General features: G+C 43.0%; 1 protein-coding gene across 1 annotated transcript; it reads left to right on the forward strand.

Annotated features, from left to right (window-relative positions):
* Positions 1 to 960: 960 nt before the first annotated feature.
* LOC122939353 lies at positions 961 to 3,762 on the forward strand. Its single transcript, XM_044295418.1, has 3 exons — positions 961 to 1,176; positions 2,214 to 2,498; positions 3,584 to 3,762. The coding sequence occupies exons 1-3, from the start codon at positions 987 to 989 to the stop codon at positions 3,760 to 3,762; spliced, it is 654 nt and encodes a 217-aa protein (XP_044151353.1). The 5' UTR covers positions 961 to 986.
* Positions 3,763 to 12,842: the final 9,080 nt, after the last annotated feature.

A 12,842-nucleotide genomic window follows, 5' to 3' on the forward strand; every position in this document is an offset into this window, starting at 1 on the left:
TTTTAGTACAGTGAACTCATTGTCATGTTCAAGAAACCAATTTTAAATGATTCGAGATTTGTGACATGGTGCATTATCCTGCTGGAAGTAGCCATCAGAGGATGGGTACATGGTGGTCATGAAGGGATGGACATGGTCATAAACAATGATCAGGTAGCCCGTGGCATTTAAACGATGCCCAATTGGCACTAAGGGGCCTAAAGTGTGCCCAGAAAACCTCCCCCACACCATTACACCACCAGCACCAGCCTGCACAGTGGTAACAAGGCATGATGCATACATGTTCTCATTCTGTTTACACCAAATTCGGACTCTACCATTTTAATGTCTCCTAATCATCAGATCAGGCAACATTTTTTCTAGTCTTCAACAGTCCAGTATCGGTGACCTCATGCAAATTGTAGCCTCTTTTTCCTATTAGTAGTGGTGATGAGTGGTACCCGGTGGGGTCTTCTGCTGTTGTAGCCCATCCACCTCAAGGTTGTGCGTGTTGTGGCTTCACAAATGCTTTGCTGCATACCTCGGTTGTAACGAGTGGTTATTTCAGACAACATTGCTCTTCTATCAGCTTGAATCAGTCGGCCCATTCTCCTCTGACCTCTAGCATTAAAAAAAGGCATTTTCGCCCACAGGACTGCCGCATACTGGATGTTTTTCCCTTTTCACACCATTCTTTGTAAACCCTAGAAATGGTTGTGCGTGAAAATCCCAGTAACTGAGCAGATTGTGAAATACTCAGACCGGCCCGTCTGGCACCAACAACCATGCCACACTCAAAATTGCTTAAATCACCTTTCTTTCCCATTCTGACATTCAATTTGGAGTTCAGGAGATTGTCTTGACCAGGACACAACCCTCAATGCATTGAAGCAACTGCCATGTGATTGGTGACTAGATAATTGCATTAATGAGAAATAGAACAGGTGTTCCTAACAATTCTTTAGGTGAGTGTATATTATATGCTTGTATCTTTTATCTTGCAGACAATGGTAAAGAAGGGGTATGACCGTACCCGGCGGCATGCCTCAAAAAAAGAAATAGTTCGCAGCATACAACAAATGCTGAGAGAAAAATTCGCCCGCGAGCACTCTGAAAGTGCAATAGTAAAGAGGTGGTCGGACCTAAAAAGGCGAGACCCAGAATTCGTCAGAGAAATATCTGAAAGAGTCTGCCCCGGTAAGATGCTTACTGTAACATTACACAATGTGGATGAGAAATAATGTAATGTACAGTGATGTCTAGAATTATTCATACCCTTGTCTTATTATCACATAAAGTTACGTTTAATCCAAAATACAGCTATCATATATACAAAGACGTTATTCACACTAAAATTAATTATAAGCGATGTACAAAAGGCATTATTGTGGTCCCCCTTTCCATACCAAGGAGAGAAATTCCTGTTTAATTGCAAAAAAAATAAAAATCTTGGTATCAACATAGGAAATAACATTAAAGTAATAGCAACATATATACAAAGAACAACTTCACATTAAACTGAAAAATTATAAATTAAACTATACCATACGCTAAGCTATAGATGAAATATAGAATGTATTTTAAGTATTATTTTTTGAAACTATTTACAAGTAATACTGGAAACTCTACCCTTACTATAAAACTAGCTAAAAGACGTTCTACTACCCTAATAATAAACTATGTACACAAGGCATTATTTGAAAAAAAAATATATATATATTTCCTTGTGTACTGTTTTTTTTTGAGTAAACGTAACTAATTTCACATAAAATTATGTTATTGTATGGTCTCTGATTATTATGCTTATTGATCAGGTTTCCACCATTAATTGTCTCTTGTCAAAGTTCTAAATTTTGGTGAAGACCAAGTCCGCCCCTGAATTTTGTCCTTGTAGTTGTTAATATGTCATAAGATAGACCTTTCTATCCCCCTTTCCATACCAAGGAGATAATTTCCCTGTTAATTGCAATAAAAAAGCTTCTGGGTATCGACATAGGGATTCCCTGTCAAAAAATACATAACTCCAGGGAGGCTGATAATTTTAACAAGGTTAACATGGCTAACCCAAGAGACATAGATGTCTCTCCAATCATCAACATTTGACTTAATATTAAAGGACTTTAATAAAAAAAAAAAAAAAAATATCAACCGCATAAGATACAGATTAATGGTTAAATTGTTTAGTTATATTCGTTGATTTTCCTGTCTAAATCATTAACAATGTGTAATTACAGGCCAGCCTGTTCCAACAGTGCGCTCAACACCTGCGCACCGGGATATCCACGTGGTGGAGGTCTCTGAGGAGGATGAAGAGGAGGCAAGCCCCCCCACCGCGATGGAGACGAGCGACACTGCTCCGCCAGATGTCGCCGAACATGTGGAGGAGGAAGGCGGTCCCTCTCAACCCCACACCTCACCGACGGCTGCCGCAATACCTCCGGCCGAGGTGACCGAGGAGCAAGAGGTGGCCGCACAGGCAGAGGAGGAGGAGGAGCTTGTGACCACCCCACAGCAGGAGGGTAAATATCTACAAAAATCTTTATAAAAATAACTAACAAACCTAATTCTACTTAATTATACTATCAAAGGTAGTTTTGTAATCTTGGTTAGAATTTTCAAAGTAAAAAGAAAGGGTGGGGTTTGAGCAAGGAATGATGGGTGAATGATAAGGGACAGAGCGGCTAGTTTTAACTGGTCTCCCTGTGTCCCTGACCCAACACCCTGCTGGGTAATGAATGGCAAAGGAAAACAGGGTAGGGAAAAAGGAACAGAAAACCAATACATATTACAGTACACATTTAAACAAATAAAAAAAAGCCTTGATGGCGGTCAGGACACACAAAATGGAATTAAAGTGTAGCCAGAGTCCAGGTACACACACTAAACAGTCAATAATATTAATGTAATAGCAACATATATACAAACAACAACTTAACAGTAAACTGAAAAATTATATGGTAAACTCTACTAAACTCTAAACAATTCATGAAATATATAAATTTTTAAACTATTGTTTTATCAACTATTTACAAGTAATACTGGAAACGCTAGCCATATTACAAAACTAAATGTTAACATACGTACACAATAATCCCAAATAAAATTATTTTAACACTAATCTAGTCTCAAAAATCTTAAAAATATATAATTCTATTGAACACTATATAAAAATCTATTCACAAGTTAAAATGGAAACACTAGCCATACCATATAACTAAATGTTATCTTACATACCTAGACTATATTAACACTAACCCTAGTAATCATTTAAACGCTAATAAACAAAATAAATTAATATAAATTATTTAATTTTTTAACATAAAGTATACTTAAAATATTTACAATTAACAAAAAAGGAAATACTAGCCATACTACAAAAATAATTGATATAATATATACAAATACACTGTTCACACTAACCGTAATCACTAATTTAACCGAATAAAAGTATAACCTAATAAAAAAAATATATATAATCTTTTGGAATAAATCATATTTCATACATTTAAACAGTTAACTATTAACACTAACAATACTACAAAACTGAATTCCATCAATGCCTACAACTGTGACTGATTATCTCTATTTTTATCTTTCACCATAGGGATAAATAATCTAATTAAAAAAATAAAAGGGGTCATAAAAGACCAAAAAAGAAAAAGCGAGGCTTTCCGCCTCCAAATGCAAGAATTGGAGAAGAGGCACCGGCTCCTGGAGAGGCAGAACCAGCGGGATCAGCGCGAGCTCCTGGACCAATTGGAACAATTAAAGAAGCACCGTTAGCTTCATTGTTTTATTCATTTTATATGTTGGGGCGGGGAGGGGATTGTTATTTTGTTTTATATATATATATTTCTAACTAAAACAAAAAAAAAAAAATCAGATAGAGCATAGTCTGATTAAAATATTTTTTTGATTCCAAATTCAAAGTTTCTGTTCTTTTGTTAAAGTATGTACTATATAACTTTGAATTAAGCAAGATTTAGTCCAGTTTGTGAATTATTCAGAGTCCAGTCAGAAAGTGTAATGTCATATATATATTAACAGTGCAGTATAATGCCTACACATAACTTAATCAGGACATTGCAGCTAATCAATTTTATTAGGTATACTTAAAGCAATACAAATTACATAAATTTAATCCAAAAAAACAAAATGTAAGATAACGGTGTCGTGTAAGGCCCACACAGGTAAATACACTAGTTGAGAACAGCAGCAGTGTAAGATAACATTTTAGTGTAAGGCCTCACGGATTACATACACTAGTGGAGGACAGCAGCATTGTAAGATAACGTTTTAGTGTAAAGCCTCACGGATTACATACACTAGTGGAGGACAGCAGCAGTGTAAGATAACGTTTTAGTGTAAGGCCTCACGGATTACATACACTAGTGGAGGACAGCAGCATTGTAAGATAAAGTTTTAGTGTAAGGCCTCACGGATTACATACACTAGTGGAGGACAGCAGCATTGTAAGATAAAGTTTTAGTGTAAGGCCTCACGGATTACATACACTAGTGGAGGACAGCAGCATTGTAAAATAACAGTGTAGTGTGAGGCCTCACGGATTACATACACTAGTGGAGGACAGCAGCAGTGTAAGATAACAGTGTAGTGTGAGGCCTCATGGATTACATACACTAGTGGAGGACAGCAGCATTGTAAGATAACGTTTTAGTGTAAGGCCTCACAGATTACAAACAATAGTGGAGGACAGCAGCAGTGTAAGATAAAGTTTTAGTGTAAGGCCTCACGGATTACATACACTAGTGGAGGACAGCAGCATTGTAAGATAACGTTTTAGTGTAAAGCCTCACGGATTACATACACTAGTGGAGGACAGCAGCATTGTAAGATAACAGTGTAGTGTGAGGCCTCACGGATTACATACACTAGTGGAGGACAGCAGCATTGTAAAATAACAGTGTAGTGTGAGGCCTCACGGATTACATACACTAGTGGAGGACAGCAGCAGTGTAAGATAACAGTGTAGTGTGAGGCCTCATGGATTACATACACTAGTTGAGGACAGCAGCAGTGTAAGATAACGTTTTAGTGTAAGGCCCACACAGATAAATGATTTGGAGGACAGCAGCATTTTCACGTAGAAGATTATATTACTAAGTAGATTCAAGATCTACTTATAGCTCGTCAAAACATAGCAGAAACAGAATGCAGCATATTCTTATCTTGTATCAGGTAAGTGTTTAAAGGTAAGTTTGACAGTGCTAATAACATTCTTTCAATAATAATGAGACTTGTAAATTAACAAATTATATTATTCTGAGATTTTTGACAAAAAAAAATGTAATGCAACACACAATATTTAGTATCGCAAGCATTGTGTACAGTTTATTTGTCTACAAAATAATATACACATCATATATTTTGTGATGGTTTTTTATAATATAATTTAAAAAAATTAATTAAAATGTACGTGGACTAATTGTGTTTGGGGAGACTATAATCGGTCCATTATTCTCCTATTTTTAAAAAATATTTATAACAACAAAAATAATAATTGAAAAAAAAGCTGATTTGATTCCAAAAATAATGTAGTGGCTATTAACTAACCAGCACGGATTACCCAAAAAAACACAATAGTGTATTTCGGATTTATTATTTATTATTTAACAATATATATTAACATCATGTGCCCATAATCCAAAAATGTTTGTCAAGAATTATCCTATAAAATATTCATGTATTTTTTGCTTAATAAATGTGGCAATAATGCTCTACTCACAAATACGGATTTCCACACGGATGAGTATAACGCCAGTCACACCCAACCATGTACAGAGGTCAACACGGAAGTCCAGCATCCTTTCCAGGACGACAGACAACACCATGCTAGTACCCAATTCCGTATTTAAAAAAAAACGAAATAAATAAAATTAAATGAAGTTATTAGGTTTATCAATCGGTCGTGTAACATGGTCAATGAACAAGACCTTTTGAAAAGGGAAGCCCTGGTGCGTTGCCCACCATGATATAGTGAGAACCACATCCATTGCCCATTAACCCAATTTCTTCCAAATAATAAAATATTTAAATAAAACAAAACAATTTTGTAAATGAAGCATAACACCACATGATATTTTAATAACTTTTCTTATTATTTAATAGATTTATTTAACTCGTGACAATACCTTTGGAACTAAGCACATGTGCCCACATAAAAAGTTTATAATAAATAACAATCAAATTCCAAAAATTTAATTTATAAAATAATATGGATAAAATATGGTACATGCTGGTAGTCTCCACATAATCATTCTGAAAATACAGCATAAAAAAATAAAATAAAAATAATGATCACAAAATTTATAAAAAATTTGAAGTTGCCATAACAATGGCACACAATATTCCTAGTAAGCCAACAGTTTTAGGCATACACACTGTTTGACCGAAGCTCTCAATTGTATATCAGATAGGCTCATGTAAATGTGAACTTGTTATTTTATTTTAATTTGTAAAAAAATGTGTACGCAGGGATGGTAATAACTGTGGATTCTTGAATTCTTAATTTCATACTATCAGTCATTTAAAAAAAAAATTCAATATAAAATAGCTATTAATAACACTATCAACAGCAGCAACTAGATGTTTATCATTTAACTGAATGTCTAAACATATATTGTAGACCAACATAGGATGACAGGCAGCAGTAGGCGCTAGTAGCTACTGCAGCATTTAGAAGTTTATGGGTCAACCTTTTGACTAATAATATATCTTGGACTAAGTGAACTGAACACAACGTGTAGCAGCACGGTTGGAGTGTTGTATGCGAACAAGGAATATCCTCTCATGAATGGGCCCCCTCCCAGACCTGGACAGCAGCAGCAGCAGCGTGTAGTATAGTCGACTGGCAGAGCAGCAGGTATAATGGTGCAGCAGGAATATCCTCTCAGGAATGGGCCCCCTCCCAGACCTGGACAGCAGCAGCAGCAGCAGCGTGTAGTATAGTCGACTGGCAGAGCAGCTGGTATAATGGTGCAGCAGGAATATCCTCTCAGGAATGGGCCCCCTCCCAGACCTGGACAGCAGCAGCAGCGTGTAGTATAGTCGACTGGCAGAGCAGCAGGTATAATGGTGCAGCAGGAATATCCTCTCAGGAATGGGCCCCCTCCCAGACCTGGACAGCAGCAGCAGCAGCAGCGTGCAGTATAGTCGACTGGCAGAGCAGCAGGTATAATGGTGCAGCAGGAATATCCTCTCAGGAATGGGCCCCCTCCCAGACCTGGACAGCAGCAGCAGCAGCAGCAGCGTGTAGTATAGTCGACTGGCAGAGCAGCAGGTATAATGGTGCAGCAGGAATATCCTCTCAGGAATGGGCCCCCTCCCAGACCTGGACAGCAGCAGCAGCAGCAGCAGCGTGTAGTATAGTCGACTGGCAGAGCAGCAGGTATAATGGTGCAGCAGGAATATCCTCGCAGGAATGGGCCCCCTCCCAGACCTGGACAGCAGCATAAATAGATAAAAAGAGCAGGTAGATCAGGATGTTCAATGTGTGCAGCAGGATTGTGTTAAAAATGATGCTAAATTCTATATTGTCCAATGTCTACAATGTACATCACAAATACATTTGCTCCACACGTTGGCTGCACAGGGCTGCTCTCAGTTTCCACATCTGGCACATCCAGTGTGTGTAGCAGAACACAGCGGTAAGGCATCCAGCCTCCCTGTGTGCAGAACCCTTCACGCCAGAGGGCAGTAGTAGTGGCGGGGATTAGCCGCAGCTCTCTCATCCTCCATGTGTCTGTGAGGAGGAAGGGATACCGGCTGTCTCCACACCCATACACGATCATCAGCGCCCACACGCGGTGCTCCATCCTACCGGTGGACCTATCATTCCTGCACCGGTCTGAACACCGAACTCAGTGAAGATCCAGCTATTCTCAGCAAGGATCTTGACGTGTCCGTAGTGCCTGCTAACCCGTCATGTCTAGTTCACGTCCCTCCCCAGTAGTGTAACAGAAGAGTCAGCTGTATTCCCCAGCTACGGGGATGGCGCTTTGTGGCTGACTCCAGTGCTCAGCACTGATCATCGATCTCATCTCATGGTGCTGAATAAGGCCTTAGAGGCGACATATCTCTACAAAGGGTGGAGTATTACTTTTCCCCTTTAAGGCTTTCCCAGAAAGGGTATGGCTATCAAAGTGCTGCAAATTCACTGTCACTAAGCGGGGCCTAGTAAGGATTCTGGTATGAAGGCATTATGTGTCTGGGTCTTGTATTGATTTTTGGATAAACTATACCTAGATAAGGACAGTAGCTGTGCTACAGTTACTTGTGCTTGAAATCAAAATTGACATTAAAATTAACTACAATAAATACATAAATAGGATTGACTACAATGCAGATTACGTGAAGTAGAGACTATAGAATAATGCAGACCTTCACAGGAGTGAAGTGTTATTTATTAAAAAATATATATTGATATATACTATATGTATATTTATATATTTATATATATATATACGATATATATATAGAACCTTTCACTTCTGAAAAGTGAATTATGGAAAATTTACATCCTCCGGATAGCAGCATTGCAGATGATTGTGTTAGTGGACTTTATGTAAGAATCTTAACTACTCCTTTTTTTATATTACAACTCAACTAAAATGAAGCACAGCTGCAGTGCATTGAGTATGCGGGTAAAGGTAAGCTTTAAACGATAGTTCTTCTTAAAACCCAGACACATAATGCCTTCATACCAGAATCCTTACTAGGCCCCGCTTAGTGACAGTGAAGTTGCAGCACTTTGCTAGCCATTCTATTTCAGGGAAAGCCTTAAAGGGGAAAAGTAATACTCCACCCTTTGTAGAGATATGTCGCCTCTAAGGCCTTATTCAGCACCATGAGATGAGATGAGATCGATGATCAGTGCTGAACACTGGAGTCAGCCACAAAGCGCCATCCCTGTAGCCGGGGAATACAGCTGACTCTCCTGTTACACTAGCGTGGAGGGATGTGAACTAGACATGACGGGTTAGCAAGCACTACGGACACATCAAGATCCTTGCTGAGAATAGCTGGATCTTCAGTGAGTTCGGTGTTCAGACCGGTGCAGGAAGGATAGGTCCACCGGTAGGACGGAGCACCGCGTGTGGGCACCGATGATCGTGTATGGGTGGGGAGAGCTCCGGTATTCCTTTCCTCCTCACAGACACATGGAGGATGAGAGAGCTGCGGCTAATCCCCGCCACTACTACTGCCCTCTGGCGTGAAGGGTTCTGCACACAGGGAGGCTGGATGCCTTACCGCTGTGTTCTGCTACACACACTGGATGTGCCAGATGTGGAAACTGAGAGCAGCCCTGTGCAGCTAACGTGTGGAGCGCTGTATGGCTACTACATTGATTCTAGTTGAATAGATTTTTGATTATAATTCAATAGATTATTGAGTTTTTTCAATTTAAAAAATTGATATATATTAAAACATAATCCATATATAAGTCTATATATACATAAAAGATATGTTTAAGGGAAAATTCATATAATTATTTTCTATAATTCATATATTTACACTACACAACACATGATTAAAGAAATTTAGAGACATTATTAAAATAAATTATTAAATAAAATTTCTTTATCAGACTCTGTACATGATTCACCAAAATTAATAAATTAATTAAAAATATATTGACACATATATACATATGAGAAGATTAAATTTAATAAGTAATATTTTCATAATTAAGTAGATTTGATAAAAAAATATTATTAAAAAATTCTTCAATAAATTCATAAATATATACAACACATATAAAAAGAAATTCATAAATAGGATAAAAAATAATTTCATATTAAGATAAGACAATAAATTAGTTTAGGGATAAAAAACAACGGATTTACGGAGGGAGAGCGAGGGAGAGGGATGGACAAGGGACCCTTCAACGGCCTGAACCGACAGCTGGGGCCAGGAAGTCACTGCCGATCCAGGACTCGTTCATTTTGATGAATGTCAGTCTGTCCACGGAGTCAGTGGACAGACGGGTCCTCTTGTCTGTGACCACCCCACCTGCCGCGCTGAATGTCCGCTCAGACAGTACGCTGGAGGGGGGGACAGACAATAACTCCAGCGCATACTGAGCGAGCTCACGGCAGGTGTCCAGTCTGGCAACCCAGTACTCCATGGGGTCGTCAGTGCTCATGCTGTCGGAAGCACCAACGGACCCCATGTAGTCTGCCACCATGCGGGCCAGCCGCTGGTGGTTGCTGCTGCTGCTGCTGCTTGCACTGGGTCTTGCAGACTGGTAGAACAGCCTCATCTCACCCATTAGGTCACCTGCTCGGCTGGTGCTGCTGGGTCCAGCCACCTGCTGGGTGAGATGGGCGGGGGAAACTGGAGCTGGAGGCCGAGGGGTAGTCTGCTCCAGACGCTTGATCAGACAGGCCCGCAGTTGTTCCATCCGGGCCTGCCGCCGACTTGATGGTATAAACTGTTCCAGTTTCCCCTTGCATCGTGGGTCTAAAAGGGTGGCCAACCAATAATCATCCCTCCCCTTAATACTCTTGATCCGGGGGTCCCTCCTGAGGCATCGCAGCATGTGGGCAGCCATGGGGAAGAGGACAGCCCGCTGTGACTCGTCATGGCTGCCCGGGACCATGACCTCTTGGTCCTCCTGCTGCTGTTGCTGCTGCTCCCGGTTGGAGCTGCCCCACCCCCGGACTAACGGTGCCCCCATCACCGGCTCTCCCTCCTGACCAGGCCCAAACTCCTGGACGTCCACTGTGTCATCCTCCTCCTCCTCCTCAACGTCCTGGGCCTGGTCCTGGTGGAGCAAGGCAGCCTCATCTTGCTCCACCAAGGCACTCTCCCCAGCTTCAAGCAGGCGATCGAGTGTCCTGTCCAGCAGGAACACTAATGGGAGCACGTCATTGAGTCCAACGTGCTCCCCGCTGACCATGTTTGTCGCCTGCTCAAATGGGGCCAACACGTGACAGACCTGCTGTATCTGCCCCCACTCCGCATTAGTGACATAGGGGAGTGGGTGTGATGGCCCTGAAGTGCCTAGGTCCAGCAGGTATTCCCTCACCGCCCGTCTCTGCTCCCACAACCTTTCCAGCATGTGGAGGGTTGAGTTCCACCGCGTCACACTGTCCACAATCAGCCTGTGAGGGGGCAGGCTGTTGTCCCGCTGCAGTCTGGACAGGGACGCGGTGGCAGTTGGGGAGCGTCGGAAATGGCTGGCAATCCTACGTACCCTTAACACAATGTCACTCAAACCTGGGTACGTACGGAGGAACTTCTGTACCACTAGGTTGAGGACATGTGCCATGCAGGGCACGTGGGTCAGACTGCCAGCCTGAAGGGCGGCGAGTAGGTTGCTGCCGTTGTCACAGACAACCAAACCTGCCTGGAGCCTACGGGGTGTCAGCCACTTCTGGACCTGAGCCTGAAGTGCGGCCAGAACTTCAGGTCCAGTGTGTCTCCTGTCTCCCAAGCTCACAAGCTGGAGCACGGCCTGGCAACGGACGTGCCCCACACTTGCATAGTTACAGGGACGCTTACTGGGGGGCTCAGCAGCAGTGGAGACAGTGGCTTGTGGGAGAGCAGCAGTTCTCCCCTGGACACCCCGCGGCGGCACCACAAACTCTGATGCCGCCGATCCCTCCCCGGCGCCTCGGAGGGACACCCAATGGGCAGTAAAACTCAAGTATCGTCCCTGCCCATGTCTGCTAGTCCAAGCATCCATTGTGAGATGTACCCTGTCGCTGACAGCATGATCCAGCGACAGGCATACTTTCTCCACAAGGTGCTGGTATAGGGCAGGGACGCCAGTCCTGGCAAAGTAATGGCGGCTGGGGACACGCCATCTGGGTTGTGCCTGCTCCAACATCTGCCGGAACGGATTGCTGTCCACAAGATTGTAAGGGAGCAGATGTTGGGCAAGAACCCTTGCCAGGAGCCCATTGAGTGAACGCACACGTCGGTCCCCGGGGGCATAGGGCGCGGTGCGTTCAAAAGCGTCAGCAACTGATGGCTGGCGCCGGACGGCAGTGGAGGAGGAGATAGAGGAGGGTGCAGTGGAGGCAGAGGTATGGCTGCCGGTCCCATTACCTCTATGAGAGGGAGTGGCGGAGTGGGAATGACTTACGGGGATCTGTTGTGGGGGCTGCTGTACTGTGGCAGGAGCTACTGTCCCCTGCACACTGCTGGTGGCGCTGCTGCTACCACCCTTCATCTGTTCCCACTCCCGCCAGTGGTTGACCCGTAGGTGCTGGTTCAGTGCTGTAGTACCCAGCCGAGCCACCACCCTCCCTCTCTTCACCCTGGCACGGCATAGCTGACAGATTGCTACTGTAACATCGTCAGCTGCCAGGGTGAAGTAAGCCCAAACAGGCGACTTATGCACCGACCGCCGGTCAGATGGGTTGGTGCTCACTTGCGTCTGTTCGGGCTCGGTGCGCACAGGTGGAGGTGGCTGCTGCTGCCTCCTACTGCTGACATTACCAGTGGAGCCCCTGCTGCTAGACTCACTGGTAACCTGGCGCACCGTTTGCCTCTGATGCCGACCTTCATCCTCATCAGTGCTGCTGATGCCTGACAAGGGAGGTGGCATCCCTTCTTGGTCACCCTCCTCTTCATCCCCCGATGTGTCAGACCCAGGGCCAAGCCTTGGTGAACAGAGGGGAGCAGCTGACATAGAGCCCCTGACCGGGCTCTGCTGTCCCCTCGCTGATGCCTGGGTCTGACTAGGTACAGGGGTTATGTGGCTGACACCACCTGCACCTATTGGAAGGGATGTCACTGGCACCATCTCCCCCTCCATCTCTTCCAAGAGTTGTTGACCATGGGGAGGACTGAACTGCAGTTCTGCCTCCTGTTCCTCCTGAGTTGCCTGCCCA

Source organism: Bufo gargarizans, chromosome 5, assembly GCF_014858855.1.
Source record: "Bufo gargarizans isolate SCDJY-AF-19 chromosome 5, ASM1485885v1, whole genome shotgun sequence".
In the NCBI taxonomy this organism is placed as follows: Eukaryota; Metazoa; Chordata; class Amphibia; order Anura; family Bufonidae; genus Bufo; species Bufo gargarizans.